This window comes from Stegostoma tigrinum, chromosome 21 (genome assembly GCF_030684315.1).
Source record: "Stegostoma tigrinum isolate sSteTig4 chromosome 21, sSteTig4.hap1, whole genome shotgun sequence".
In the NCBI taxonomy this organism is placed as follows: domain Eukaryota; kingdom Metazoa; phylum Chordata; class Chondrichthyes; order Orectolobiformes; family Stegostomatidae; genus Stegostoma; species Stegostoma tigrinum.
Window position 1 is genome coordinate 17,053,567 of NC_081374.1, and position 15,451 is coordinate 17,069,017.

The following is a 15,451-nucleotide window of genomic DNA, read 5'->3' on the forward strand; positions in this document are numbered from 1 at the left end:
GTCACGATCACGCCTAGATATTTAATTCCCAACCATGGTCATCCTGTACCCATATTTTTGTGATGACAATTACCATTTTCCCCAATTTGTGCCTTCAAATAACCAACCTTATTATGAATGCTGCATGCACAGAAATAAAGTGGACTTTAATTCTGTCATTTTTAAACTGTTTTGCATTTGGTACCTATTTGATACTTGTCCTTGATTAATCTACCTTCTATTTGGCTTACCACCTCTCTACTACTTGTGACTGGCTTTGCTTCCCTCCAATCTGAGCTCACCTCAATTTCCCATTCCCCACAGCAGTAGCAAATCTCCATGGGAGGATGATAGTCCCGGTCCCGCTAAAATACAACTCATCCATCTTGTATAAGTTATGTCCATCCCAGAACCAGGACTCAGAATTTTGATGTTGCCCATCCTAAACCAGTTCTCCTCCCCATGTATTCAATCACTCAAATCTACTATTCTGATGTTTGCTGCACATGTGACTTGAAGTAATCTAACATTACTGCCTTTGAAATCCTAAATTTTAATCTCCTGATCAGTGAGTGAGATTATCTCAGGGCAATCATGCACTTCCTGCCTTGGTACCTTTGACTGCCAAACAGTTTCCAGTTCATTCCTAAACTTGCAGGTGACTGCTTCCCTAAGCAAGCTAGCCACATAGATCTCTGGCTTGTGGATGCACAACGGTGACCCCAGCCATTGCTCTCAAGCTGAGAAAACTAGAGCTCAAGCTTGAGCAGCCAATGACACTTCCTGCAAGTAGTTCCACTCCCCCTCCCATTCTTTAGATGACATGTCCATCATGGGCCTCCTGCAGTGCTGCAATGATGTCACCCGAAAGTTGCAGGAACAGCAACTCATATTCCGCTTGGGAACCCTGCAACCCAATGGTATCAATGTGGACTTCACCAGCTTCAAAATCTCCCCTTCCCCCACCGCATCCCAAAGCCAGCCCAGTTCGTCCCCTCCCCCCACTGCACCACACAACCAGCCCAGCTCTTCCCCTCCCCCCACTGCATCCCAAAACCAGCCCAACCTGTCTCTGCCTCCCTAACCTGTTCTTCCTCTCACCCATCCCTTCCTCCCACCCCAAGCCGCACCTCCATCTCCTACCTACTAACCTCATCCCACCTCCTTGACCTGTCCATCTTCCCTGGACTGACCTATCCCCTCCCCACCTCCCCACCTATACTCTCCTCTCCACCTATCTTCTTTTCTCTCCATCTTCGGTCCACCTTCCCCTCTCTCCCTATTTATTCCAGAACCCTCACCCCATCCCCCTCTCTGATGAAGGGTCTAGGCCCGAAACGTCAGCTTTTGTGCTCCTGAGATGCTGCTTGGCCTGCTGTGTTCATCCAGCTTCACACTTTATTATCTTCCTGCAAGTATGTTTGTTTCAAACACATAGTGCACCCACTATGCTATAGACTATATTTTCCACTTGGTCAAGCTGTCCTGCCACATCTCAATTTTATAAACTATTTATTTTAAATAAAATAGTTCACCATTTATCTACAATTAGCTTTTTCCACTACACTTAAGTAGAAACCAAGTACTAAAGGGTGAAAACGTAGATTAAACAACGAGAAAAAGGACCACCCGCCCTCTGTAGGAAACTCCCCATTCACCAAACTCAATTCTGCTTACTGTGCTTGAAATCTGCACTCCATTTGAAACTCCACTGGGATCTATGCCTTTATATTGTTTGGAGCTAACCCTCAGCAGTCAGGTTACCCAATTAACAAATCAGCTGCTCTCCAGCAGAGCTTGTTTGTCCTTGTCTTAAACTAGGCGAATTTTATTTTATTTTCTTAACATAAAGTAAGTGGTTGGAAAGATTTTAGAAGTTCTTCTTAAAGGCTCAGAAATCTTCCCTACCACAGATATGAAGCTAACTGATCTATCAGCTTCCACTTTTTAAAAATGGATTCTGCATTAGCCAGTCCTGAATGCTTTGCACATTTGTATATGACAGAGGCCAGAATTAAAGAAGTCAATTAAAGCCCTGTTGCTTGCGGGTAATCTGACGGATGCATAACCAGCCTTTTATAGAAAAAGGCTGAGTTTTATTCCACCTAAATAAACAAATCTGTTCCACCCATTTCTGAATATTACCCAGATAGTGGAGTCAAATATTTATCAAAGGCTTCGGCAACTTTCTACACAATTTTTAAAAATATATTTTTGTATTTTTTATATCTCTTAATCATATAGCAATAACCAATTCTTCTCATCGACAGATCTGTGACTTTTTGAAAAATTCTGAAACGCGAATGTTTCAGGCCGAAGTTGTCTCATTGGCTTCGAAGGGAAAGGTGTGGCTTGGTTATGATGATATCAACAGCTTTCAGACCAAAGTATGGTTTGTCTATTCTGGGTTACTTGAATCTGTAAATTTGTATTCTGCTTGGGTCTAATGTTGGAAAATATTCAGCCATATCAGTGCAGAATGCAACACAAACCTACTTGTTAAAATAAGAGGGTCACTCAGCACATTGTCTTTCTGGTCCACGTAGGTATATACTAGAAAGACTAGGACTCAAGAAATTACAGAAACACAGGGCGACTACAAATAAATTCTTTTTACTTTGATCATCTAGAGAAACTCTACTATCCTCTATTTTGTCATCCAATTGCTCTTATAAATAATCCATTATTTTTCTGTTGCTGCTTGTTCACCGAATAAGTTTCTTCTGCCACAGATGTTACCACACTGCTATTTGGAAAGTTGGAAATTTTTGCTATCTCATTGACAGGAAGAGAAGAGAGCTCCTCCATCATTGGTTTGACTTTGTGGTTTGATAGAGTCACAAACATCATCTTCTGTTGATGAGGTAGTGATCTTTCTAAAGCTACCAACCTCACAAAGCTCAAAAAAGCTAAACCAATAGTAAGTACAGAATTCGGGAAGAGGGCCTGTGAGGTTCTTCAGCTGATTGACACAGGCAGTGAAGATGTTTTGGCAGGTTTAAAGGTGGACAAACCCCCAGGTCTGGATGAGTTCCATTGTAGGCTGCCGTGGGACACAAGCGAGGAAATTACAGGGGCCCTGACTCAAATTTTTAATTCCTCTCTGGCTACAGGGGAGGTGCCAGAGAACTGGAGAGCAGCTAATGTGAATTTTCAAGAAGCGCAGTCAGAGAAATTCAGAGATTTACAGACCAGTTAACCTCACATCAGTAGTAGGGGAAACTATTGGAAAAAATTCTGAAGGAGATGATTAACCTCCACTTGGAGAGGCCAGGTTTGTTCAGCAATAGTCAGCATGGTTTTGTCAGAAGGAGGTCATGCCAAGTAAATTTGATAGAATTTTTCAAGGAGCTGAGTATGTGTGTAGGTGAAGATAGTGCAGCTGATGTTGTTTATATGGATTTCAGCAAAGGCTTTGATAAAGTTCCATCTGGAAGACTGATAAAGAAGGTAAAAGCACATGGGATCCCCTTAATTGAAGGGTCACTAATGAGGAGACATAATTTTAAGGTACAGGGCAGGATGTTAGGGGGATTTGAGGAAAGGACTTGCCGCCCAGAGATGTTAGCAATCTGGAATGCAGTACCCAGGAGGGTAGCCGAGGCAGGAAACCTCACAACCTTTAAAAAGGCCTTGAATAAGCACTTGGACTATCATAACATTCAAGACTATGGGCTAAGTGCTGGAAAGTGGGACCAGTATAGGAGGGTTTAAAGTCATTTTACTGGTGTAGATTCAATAGTATGAAGGACCTTTTCAGTTCTGTAAGATTTTATGATTCTGTAGTTAGCAGCACAAGAAATGAAAATTACACGCATAAGTATATAAATTGAAAATGGTGAACGCATAACCGGCCAGAGAACAGAAGACTTATGCCCACACGTTACAATTCACTCTTGTGCGACGTTTCTGAAATGTCTGGAAGCATTTTGTTTTCTTTCATGGGCTATATGTGTCATTGGCTGGACCAGTATCTATTAACCATTCCTAATTGCCCCTGAGAAGGTGGATATGATGTGGTAGGCCACCGCTTCAAATTGCTGCAATCCATATGCTGTAGCAACAACCCCAGCGTTGTTAAGAAAATGGATCCAAAGTTTGGACTGGATTTCATTATTACTCTTGCTTGTCAGTGTGGCCCCTAATGGCCCCATGTATGATTTCATTTATCAATAGAGTTTGTGCCATTTACCAAAATCAAGGTGCAAATGGAAGTCCTACTCCAATGTATTTTTAAATTGTTAATAATTTCAACCTTGCCAATAACAATTCATAAATAAAGGTATTTCTATCTGAGATGTTGGTCCACAATAAGTTTATAAGGCTTTATAATCCTGTAAGCAGATATTAATAATTTAGATGAAACACTGGCATCTACCTGATAAGGTGAAAAATTGCTCAGTTATGTCCAGTATACTAAAAGCAGACAAATCCAACCCAGCCAATTAGTGCCCCATCAGTCTACTCTCAGTCATCAGGAAAGTGATGAAAAGTGTCATTGCCATGCTATCAAGCTGCACTTGACTAGCAAATGCATGCTGATGATGCTCAATTCACATTCTCCCAGGACCATTCAGCTTCTGACATCATTAGAGAGTCAGTTTAAACATGGACAGACTGAAAGAGTTCCTGCGCTCACTTAGATCACAAACACCAGAAGAAAGTGAAACATGGACTGAATTCCAGAAGTGAGGTGAAGTTCAAATTTCCACAGTAACTGTAATTTCAGAAAACAAAGCATGTTGCAGTTTCACTTACTGCTGTTATTTCTGTTCTAACCGATAAGCGAACATGGGATCCCTTTCATTTTGTTCCCTGCCAGGAGTTGCTTGCCTTTCTCAGAGTTTAGGAAAACACTGTCATTAACCAATCAGTAACTCAAGCCTTCATTTGGTTTATTCCCCTCCGCGTTTTTTTTTAATCAGATCTGAAAGTGGAAAATTATTCAGTGGGCATTCATACCTCCCCACAATTTTACAGAGTTTAAAAACAGCTGTAATATTTTGGTGGTTATATGTTAGTTGTGAGCTCTATCAACATCATCTGCAGCAATGTGTACAGATCCAGCATTGGATGGTTTAGTCAGCTCAGGACCCACAACTCAACAATGGAAGAAAGCCATTCTTATTATCAATGGGCTGGTCTGAGGTGAAGAAAAGGAGATATGTTTAAAAACGGAAACATGTCATTCATGTCCTGTGTTAGACAACTAGGTAGAGACAGCTCAAGAAATTTCACAGCAAATGGGATTTGTGCAAACGTAGAAGACTCACTTGCTTTCGCAAACGCTAGAAAAGGCTTACAAATATTTTGAGTACAAACAGTGTCTTTTTTTCAGATACCACAGAGACAGCTTGTATTCCAAAACTGCACAAAACCTCAAGCCCCACTGAGTCAAACCTGTGCCCTACATTGAGATGGTCTTTGGTGATTTATGTGAAGCCAAGGCCGAAAATTGAGCTAAAGTTGGGTTATCACAATGGGCGAGTGGGTGACCTTCACCTTTAATTTGCATGTATTGTCACATGCAGTAGTATAATGGCTAAATTACTGGAAGAATAATCCAGATCATTGGACTAATGATCCAAAAATGTAGGTTTAAATCTTATTATGACAAATTCAGCTGAAGTTCAAGAAATCAGTTTGGAATAAAAAAAAAACTTGCATCAGTAATAAGTGTAAGATTGTCATTAAAACTCAAAAGATTCATTAATATCCAACAGAAAACAACGCTGTCACCCCTATCCAGATAGACCTATTACACAACTCGAAGTCCATAGCAGTTTCATCAACTGTCTAGCACTGTGTGAAATGGTCTAGCAAGCCCCTCAATTTGTTCAGAACTTGACTCACTACCACCTGCACAGCCGCTGAAGGTAAGCATGCAGGTGCAACAGGCCGTAAAGAAGGTAAATGCTATGTTGGCCTTCATTGCAAGAGGTTTCGAGCACAGGAGCAGGGATGTGTTGTGGCAGTTGTACAGGGCCTTGGTGAGAGCACACCTAGAATATTTTGTGCAGTTTTGGTCTCCTTTTCTGAGGAAGGATGCTCTTGCTCTTGAGGGAATGCAGCAAAGGTTTACCAGGCTGATTCCAGGGATGGTGGAACTGGCTTATGAGGAGAGATTGACTACATTGGGGTTGTTTTTGTTGGCGTTCAGACGAATGAGGAGGGATCTCATAGAAACTTATGAAATTCTAACAGGGCTAGACAGGGTAGATGCAGGGAGAATGTTCCCAATGGTGGGTGTGTCCAGAACCAGGATTCTCAGTCTGATGATTATGGATAGACCATTTCAGACAGAGATGAAGAGATATTTCTTCACCCAAAGAGTGTTGAGCCCGTGGAATTCATAACCACAGGAAGCAGTTGATGCAAAAACATTGAATGTATTCAAGAGGCTCCAAGATATAGCACTTTGGGCAAATGGGATCAAAGGTTATCGGGAGAAAGCAGGATTAGGCTATTGAGTTGAATGATCAGCCATGATCGTGATGAATGGCGGAGCAGGCTCAAAGGGCTGAATGGCCTTTGCCTGCTCCTATCTTCTATGTTTCTCAAGGGCATTTGGGGATGGACAGTGACACCCATGTCCCTTAATGAATAATTTTTAAATATCAAAAACCAGTACAGACCAGGGCCATTCTGTCTCAGGATGAGCTGATTAAAAAGTAAAAAAAACTACATGCAGAAGATCATATAGAAGTTATGATTAAAAGAAATAATGACTTCTAAATTGTAAATTTGTCATTGTAGGTCCAATGGCTGAAAGATAACAAATTTGGAGGTGCATTTCTGTGGACGATAGATCTTGATGATTTGCATAATCATTGCAAACAGGGAATACTTCCACTAACAACCAGATTGAATAACCTTCTTGAAATAAATACAGGTAAAATTCTTACCATAATTGTAGATTACAGGGGAGTCAGTAGTATTGTCAATGGACTAGTGATCCAGAGACCTAGGCTAATGGTCTATGGACATGGGTTAAAATCCTACTCAAAGCAGATGATGAACTTTGAATTCAATGAATAAATCTGGAATTAGAAGACAGTCTAATTAAACCATTGGCATATCCTGTCCTTAGTGTAAAAGCCCAAATTGTTCACTAATGCCTGGTGGTGACATGAAAATCTGCTGTCCCTCCCCAGTGTGGCTTACATGTGATTTCAGTATGGTTGACTCCGAAATGCTCTCTGAAATAACCAAGCAAGCCACTCAATTGTATCTACCCACCACACAATCTGATAAAAGGAGTGAAACTGGAGAGACCACTTGGCAACGAGTATTATCAGCCCTGTAAAGTCCTCTTATAGGACTTACGCCAAGATTGGGAGCACTGTCTCAAAGACGAGGCAAGAAACAGCCTAACAGTTATTCCCACAGAACTGTACCTTACAGTCATTGTCCCAGAGGACCACCACAATCATTCCACCAATAGGACAGGCCACCAGAGATTGCAGCACAGTGGAATGCAGTGAGAAGGGAATTTCCCTGGGAGAGTCCTCAACTTTGGCTGTTGAACACCACATTGAGGGTGGCAAGGGCACAAAATATATTGTGGGTGGATAAGTCAACATTCTCAGCAGTACTACTACTAACTGTGCTGACTGAGTACAAAAGGCAGTGCTGCTAGTGTGGGCCTGTGGCAAGTAATGAGGAAAACAACAAGAGAAACGTAATTAACCTCAGCCTCACCAATCCACCTGTAGCAGACACACCTGGCTGTGACACAAACAGCACTCCTGCACAGAATGAAGTTCCATCTTCACTAAAGGTACTGACAATAACATTGTTTGGCACTATTGCCATTCTGAATGTCTTTTTTTTGTGCACATCCAAAACCTCGGGACTAGGGTTCTATGAGGTGCTGTGGGATATCAGGAGCAGCAGAGTTGTATTCAACTACACTGTAACTCAAGACCCAGCAAAACTCCTACTCTACTGTTAGCATCAAGCCAGAGGAATGATCCTAGTTTAATGAAATGAACAAAAGGGTATGCCAGGACCAGTGCCAATCATACCAACATATAAAGTGTCAACTTGGTGAAGCTACCATACAGAGCTGCTTGAGAGCCAAACAGTGTAAGCAGCATGCAGTAGACAGAACTTAGTGATCTCACAACCAATGGATCAGACCTAAGTGCTGCAGTCCTGCCCCAGCTTCTAATGAGTGAAGGAATAAAAGGATAGGCCAGATAAATCAATGGCTGAAGAGGTGGTGCAATGTACAGGGATCATTGAGATCTCTTCTGGAGAAGAGAAGACCTATTCAAAAGGGATGTGTTTCACCTGAACTGGAAAGGGACCAATATCCTGGCAAGGAGATTTTCCAGTTCTACTTCAGGAGTCTGTAAACTATTAGAGAGGGAGGGTCAGGGATCCCAAGTAGCAGTGAAAATAGACAGATGAGGATGATTTTGAATCAGAAAGAGCAAGTTAATTAGAAAAGGCAGACAAGAGCAAGTTAGAGAACAAGGTAACTGAACAATTTAACTGCATTTATTTCAATGCAAGGGATCTTATAAGTAAGGCTGATGAACGTAGGGCATGTTTGAGAATATGGGACATATGACAGACAATACAGAAACTTGGCTCAGGGAAGGACAGTACTGGTAGCTCACTGTTCCAGGTTTTAGATGCCATAGGAAGCATAGAAAGGGAGGCAAGAGTGGTGTTTTTGATTAAGGAATGCTTTACTATTCCTGGAGTCATCCAGTGAAAATATGAATTGAAATTAGAAATAAGAAAGGGAAGATCACCTTGATGGAATTGCACAATAGGGCCCCTATAGTTAGAGGGAAATTAAGGAGTAAAAATGTACAGAGACCTCAGAAATATGCAAGAACAATAGGGTTGTACGTGTAGAGGATTTTGATTTTGCAGACTTTGACTGGGACTGCCATTGTGTTAAAAGTTTGGAGGTGAAGAATTAGTTAAATGTATTCAAAAAATTTTCTTTATCAATACGTAAATGTTCCTACTAGAGAAGGAGCAAAACTTCACTTTCTGTTTGGAAATAAGGCAGGGCAAGTGACTGAAGTGTTGGTGGGGGACCACTTTGGAACTAGTGATAATAATTCTATGAGTTTTAAAATAGTTGCGGAAAAGGACAAGCCTTCCATAAAAGCAAAACTCCTTAGAGTAGGATCAATTTTAATGGTATAAGACAAAAACTCAAAAATTTGATTGAAGTAGACTGTTCACAGGTAGAAGGATGACTGACAAGTGGGAGGCTTTCAAAAATATGATGTCAAGAGTTCAGAGGTATTATGTTCCTGTTAGAGTGAAAGTAAGGCTGGTAACATTAGCGAACAATGGTTGAATAAAAATATTGAAGTTCTAGTCAAGTACAAAAAAGAATCACAAATGTAGTCAACTAGGATCAAATGAATCTCTTGAAGATATAAAGAGTACAGGGGTATTTTTAAGAGGGAAATCAAGAAGGTAAAGAGGGGATATGGGACAGCCTTGGCAGATAAGGTTAGGAATAACCCAAAGAGATTCTACAAGTATATTAAGAGCAAAAGAACAACTAGTGACAGAGTACAGCCTCTTTAAGGTCAACAAGGTCGTCTTTGTGTTGCACCTCAGGAGATGGGAGAGATATTAATAGAATATTTTGCATCAGTTTTTACTGTGGAGAAAGAAATGGAGGCTAGAGAACTAAAGAAAATAAATATTGATGCTTTAAAAACTGCTCACATTACGGAAAAGGAAGTGCTAGAGGTCTTAGAAAACATAAAGGTGGGTAAATCTCCAGGACCTGACCTGGAGCGGCACAGTGGCTCAGTGTGCACTGCAGCCTCACAGCGCCAGGGACCTGGGTTCGATTCCAGCCTCGGGCAACTGTCTGTCTGGAGTTTGCACAGTCTCCCCGTGTCTGTGTGGAGTTCCTCCAGGTGCTCCGGTTTCCTCCCACAGTCAAGAGATGTGCAGGCTAGGTGGATTGGCCATGCTAAATTGCCCAGAGTGTTCAGGGGTGTGTGGGTTATAGGGAGATGGGTCTGGGTGAGATGCTTCAAGGGGCGGTGTAGACTTGTTGGGCCGAAGGGCCTGTTTCCATACTGTAGAGAATGTAATCAAAAGTGTATCCCAGGACATTATGGGAAGTTAGAAAGGAAATTGCAGGTCCCCTAGAAGAAATATTTGTATTATACATAGCCATGGGTAAGATACTGAAAGGTAGCTAATGTTGTGCCTTTGAGAAAGGCTGAGAAGGACAAATAAGGAGACACCTGGAAATTATAAACCTGAGAGTCTGGCACTGATGGTGTGTAAGCTGTTGGAGGCAACTCTGAAAGATAGGATTATATGCAATTGTAGACACAAGGAACAATTACGGATAGTGAGCATGGTTTTGTGTGAGGAAGATTGTGTTTCACAAACTTGATTGAATTTTTTGAGGAAATAAATAAAAAGATAGATGAGGGTAGAATGGGAAATGTTGTTTACTTGGATTTCAGTAAAGCCTTTGGTAAGGTTCCTCCTGGTAGACTAATAAAGTTCAATCATATGGAATTCAGAGTGAGCTTGCCAGTTGGATACAAAATTGGTTGTACGGTGGGAGATAGAGGATGATGGAGGAGAGTTGTTTTTCTGTCTGGAGACAGGAACCTATATTGGGTCCACATTTGTTTGTCACTTATATAAATGATCTGGATGAGAATATAGGATGCACTGTTAGTAACTTTGTGGATGACGCCAAAATTGGTTGTATAGTGGACGGTGAAGAAGGTTATCTAAGATTACAAAAAGAACTTGATCAATTGGGTCAATGGAGTCAGTTTAATTTGGATAAATGTGAGGTACTTCATTTTGGTAAAACAATCAAAGGCAAGACGTATACAATTAATGGTAGGGCCATGGGTAGTGTTGTAGAACATAGAGACCTTGGGGTTCAGGTATACAATTCTTTTAAATTTGCATCACAGTTTGACAGAGTGGTTAAGACAGTGTCTAACACACTTGCCTTTATTGCTGAGACCTTGGAGCATAGAAGTCGGGACATCATGTTGAGATTGTACAGGACATGGTTGGAGGCCTGTTCTAGAGAACTGTGTGCTGTACTGGTCACCCTGCTATAGAAGGGATATTATTATATTGGAGAGGTTCCTAAAAGATTTAGCAGGACGTTGCCAGGAATTTGAGTTATAAAAGTTGGTTGGATAGGTTGAGATTTTTTTCACCAGAGCATAGGAGGTTGAGAGATGACTTTCTACAGATTTATAAAATGATGAGGGATATAGATGAGGTGAATAGCAATGGTCTTTTCCCTAAGGTGGGAAATTCATAACTAGGAGACATATTCTTAAGGTAAGAGGAGGTAGTTTTTATAAAGGACATGAGGGGTAACTTCTTTATACAGAGACTGGTTAGTGTGTGGAATGAACTGCCAGAAGTGGTGGATATGGTTACATTATAATGTTTAAAAGACATTTGCATAGGTAGGCGAATAAGGAAGGTTTGGTGGGATATGGGCCAAATGCAGGCGGGCAGGAATAGTTTATTTTGGGAGCATGGACTAGTTGGACCAAAGGGTCTGTTCTATGCTGTGTGACTCTATGACTACATTCAGCTGTAAATGATAGTGGACAAATAAATAACTCACTGAAAGGGGTGTCTACATAAATACCCCAATCCCGGTGATGGAATGGCCCAACACATCGGTGCAAAAGATAACACTGAAGTATTCGTAGCAATCTTCAGCCAGAAGTGCTAAGTGGATAATCCACCTTGGCCTCCTCCAGTGCTCCCTAACATCACAGGTGCCTGGCATCAGCTGATTGAAATCACACCGTATGATGTCAAAAAATGCTTTGGGCTTTGACATTATTCCAGCAAAGAAGTGAAGATTTGTGCCTCAGAGCTAGAACCTAAACTGTTCTAGTACAATTACAACACTGGCATCTAACTGATAATGTGGAAAACTGCACAGATACATTCTGTACATTAAAAGCAGAACAAATCCACCCTATCCAATTACTACCTCATTACTCTAGACTCAAACATTAGCGAAATATGCAATGTGTTGTCAACAGTGCTATCAAGCAGCACCTACTCAACAATAACCTGCTCACTGATGCCCAGTTTGGGTTCCACTAGGCATACTCAACTCCTGACCTCATTACTGCATTAGTCCAAACACAGATAAAAAAGCCGAACTCCATACGTGGCATTAAGGCAGCATTTGACTGAATGATCCATCAATGATCCGTTGCAAAACTAGAGCCCATGGAAATCAGGGGGACATGTTCTGCTGGTTGGAGCCATACTGAGCACAAAGGAAGATGTTGGAACCGTTGGCATCCCAGTTACAATACGTTACCGCAGGAGTTCTTCAGAACAGTGACCTAGTTTCAAGCAACTTCAATTGCTTCATCAGTGACCTTCCCTCCATCATAAGGTCAAAGGCAGTGTTTGCTGATAATTACACAATTCATGACTGCTCAAACACTGAAGCATCAATGTCTAAGTACATGAAAACCTGGACAACATTCAGCTTGTTCTCACCAGTGGTAACTAACATTTGTGCCAGGCAGTGATCATCTCTAACAAGAGAAAATCTAACCATCATCCTGTTGACATTCAAAGGCACTGCCATCACTGAATACTCCAGTATGGACATCCTAGGTGAACCATTGAGCAAAATGGGAACTGGACCAGCCATATAAACTCAAACGTCAGAGAGATTTCCTCCTCTATCTCATCTATAAATGTTTCTTCTAGCTCCCATTCTTGACAGTTTTGAAGCCTCTTCCTCGATCAGTCACATAATTAAGCTTAAATTTTCATAGCCTCAAGTGACCCCTTCAGAGTTCTAACTGAATACTTCTGGTCTGGAGCTTTTGACTAAAATCCTTACACTGAGGAAACTTATTTATTAGCAGTTCTGAACTAACATCTTTATTTGGGAGAAAGATAATGGGAACTGCAGATGCTGGAGAACCCAAGATAATGATGTGTGGAACTGGATGAACACAGCAGACCAAGCAGCATCTTAGGAACACAAAAGCTGACATTTCTGGCCTAGACTCTTCATCAGAAAGGGGGGATGGGGAGACGATTCTGAAATAAATAGGGAGAGAGGGGGAGGCGGACTCAAGATGGAGAGGAGAGTATGGGTGGGGAGGTAGGGAGGGGATTGGTCAGTCTGGGGAGGACGCACAGGTCAAGGGGGCAGGATGAGGTTGGTAGGTGGGAAATGGAGGTGCGGCTTGAGGAGGGAGGAGGGGATAGGTGAGAGGAAGAACAGGTTAGGGAGGCAGGTACGATCTGAGCTGGTTTTGGGATGCAGTGGGGGGAGGGGGGATTTTGAAGCTGGTAAAATCCACTTGGGAACCCTGCAGCCCAATGGTATCAAAGTGGAATATGAGTTGCTGTTCCTGCAACCTGCAGGTGGCATCATTATGGCACTGCAGGAGGCCCAGGATGGACATATCGTCCAAGGAATGGGAGGGGCAGTTGAAACGGTTCACGACTGAGAGGCATTGTTGTTTACTGCGAACCGAGCATAGGTGTTCTGCAAAGCGGTCCTCAAGCTTCCGCTTTATTTGGGAGAAACTGTTTTGTACATCTAACTTTCAACCTATAGATTTTCCCCTGAGAATATCTTGTTCCTTCTACGTTGAAATCAAGCTAATGTTCCTCAATGTTTACTCTGCCTACTCTAAAATTCTCCATGCAAACAAATTCACATTAACTTCCTCTTTCTCACTGGTTTAAAGAAAAAAAATGGCTCCAAAAATATGGACACATTAATCATTAAACCCTATAATATACACATGACCAAAACCATGTGCCACTAGTTCTAAAACCAAACTCAAAATTAAACGATAATTATATTGCATCACACTAGGAAAACAAATTTGCATTGATTTAAGAATATTTCACATTGGATTAAGAAATCCATTGGTCGTCTCTCCCTCTCACCAAGAGGCCTGTTTCTGACAAAGACGACCCTTTCTCCAGAGAGGACTACTTTGACTGGTCAAGTTGCCTTGCTTGGAGACCTCCATCAATAATGCCACCAGTTAATGGAGGCCCCAGCCAATATGAGGCAAATAACTTCCTTTTAATGGTCCTGTGCCACTGTTGGGTGAGATTAGATGTGGATCTGGACTAGTGGATTTAGGATTGAGCATAGGCCAATTTAAAAACCACACTTCTGAAGGTCTCCTCTGGATCCCAATGCTGGCAAAATGGGCTGTATTTTTTTTAAGTGAGGGCAGCTAGGAGCAAGATTGCCAACATTGCAGATTGTCCTGAGACCTCCAAGAGTTGATCTCTTGGATCCTCCTGTGTGCAATCATAGACTAATTTTATCTTTCAGCAAAGAAAAAGATCCTTTGGCCCATCGTGTCCACACCAGTAATCAAGCCACAGAGGGAACAAAAGATGAACTTTATCTTAACTTTGTCTCAATTATTTATACCGTTTCTATAATTAAAGTGGCATGATCATTTATACATATCTCATTGTATTTTCGTAAGTACAAGTGACAATAAATTGCTGTTCTATTCTATTCTATTCTAAAGTATTTATCTGTTCAAATCCCATTTTCTAGCACTTGGCCCATTATCTTGTGTGCTGTGGTGTTTGAAGTGCTCATCTAAATATTTCTTAAACATATAATTATAGAATTTTATGGTAGAGAGGGAGACCATTCGGCCCATTGTGTCAGTACTGGCTCCCAAAAGAGCTACTGATCTAGTCTCATTCTCTGTAGGCCTCTAAATTCATCACTTACAAATGTATATCCAGCTCTGTTTTGAAACCTTCTATGGAATCCACCTCCACCACTCTCCCAGGCAACACATTCCAAATCCTAAGGACTCTCTGAGTAAACACGTTTTCTCCTCATCTCATTCCTAGCTTTTTTGCTGACAATTTTGAAATTATGACACCCAGTTACTGACATCCAACTGTTGGAAACAGATAATCTTTTTTCATCTTGTCAAGGATGTGGCTCCATCTGGCAACTGATGCAGGCTGACTGAGACTTCAGGCCGAGGCTAGGCCTGGGTGCCTGCATCGGTGGATCTAAACACCTTTATGGAGATAAAACTTGGACCTTAAGATCGGGATGTTTTTCTCACCTTTGGGCTTTCCTTTATTTTTGCTGTGTTTTTTTTTGTAAATTTTTTAGCCAAGATAGTACCAGAGAATGGTGACTTTATGCACTTTTCACTGTACTCATGTATTCCTATAATTGAGTATGTGAGAATCAGATCTAATTCTAAAATTCTTAACCGTCCTTGCTCCAAGGAGAATAAGCCCAATTTCTCTAATCTTTCCTTGTATCTAAAATGCCTCATTCCTGGTATAATTCTAGTGAATCTTCTTTGCACTCCCCTCAGGGCTTTAGTATCCTTCCTTAAATTAGGTGCCCAGAACTGAATGCATTACTCCAAATGTGGTCTGACCAATGATTTGTAGAGGTGTGCCTTAATTTCCTTGCTTTTATACT

General features: G+C 41.4%; 1 protein-coding gene across 3 annotated transcripts in view; it reads left to right on the forward strand.

Annotated features, from left to right (window-relative positions):
- LOC125462938 (acidic mammalian chitinase-like) overlaps positions 1–15,451 on the forward strand; it is a 52,870-nt gene that overhangs the window by 34,006 nt on the left and 3,413 nt on the right. For 2 of the 3 annotated variants that reach the window (XM_048553455.2, XM_048553456.1), the window contains 2 exons: positions 2,250–2,366; positions 6,736–6,871. In XM_048553455.2, the coding sequence (XP_048409412.1) occupies positions 2,250–2,366; positions 6,736–6,871 (253 nt within the window). The remainder of the gene's footprint in view (positions 1–2,249; positions 2,367–6,735; positions 6,872–15,451) is intronic. The other variant, XM_048553457.2, reaches the window with a different exon arrangement.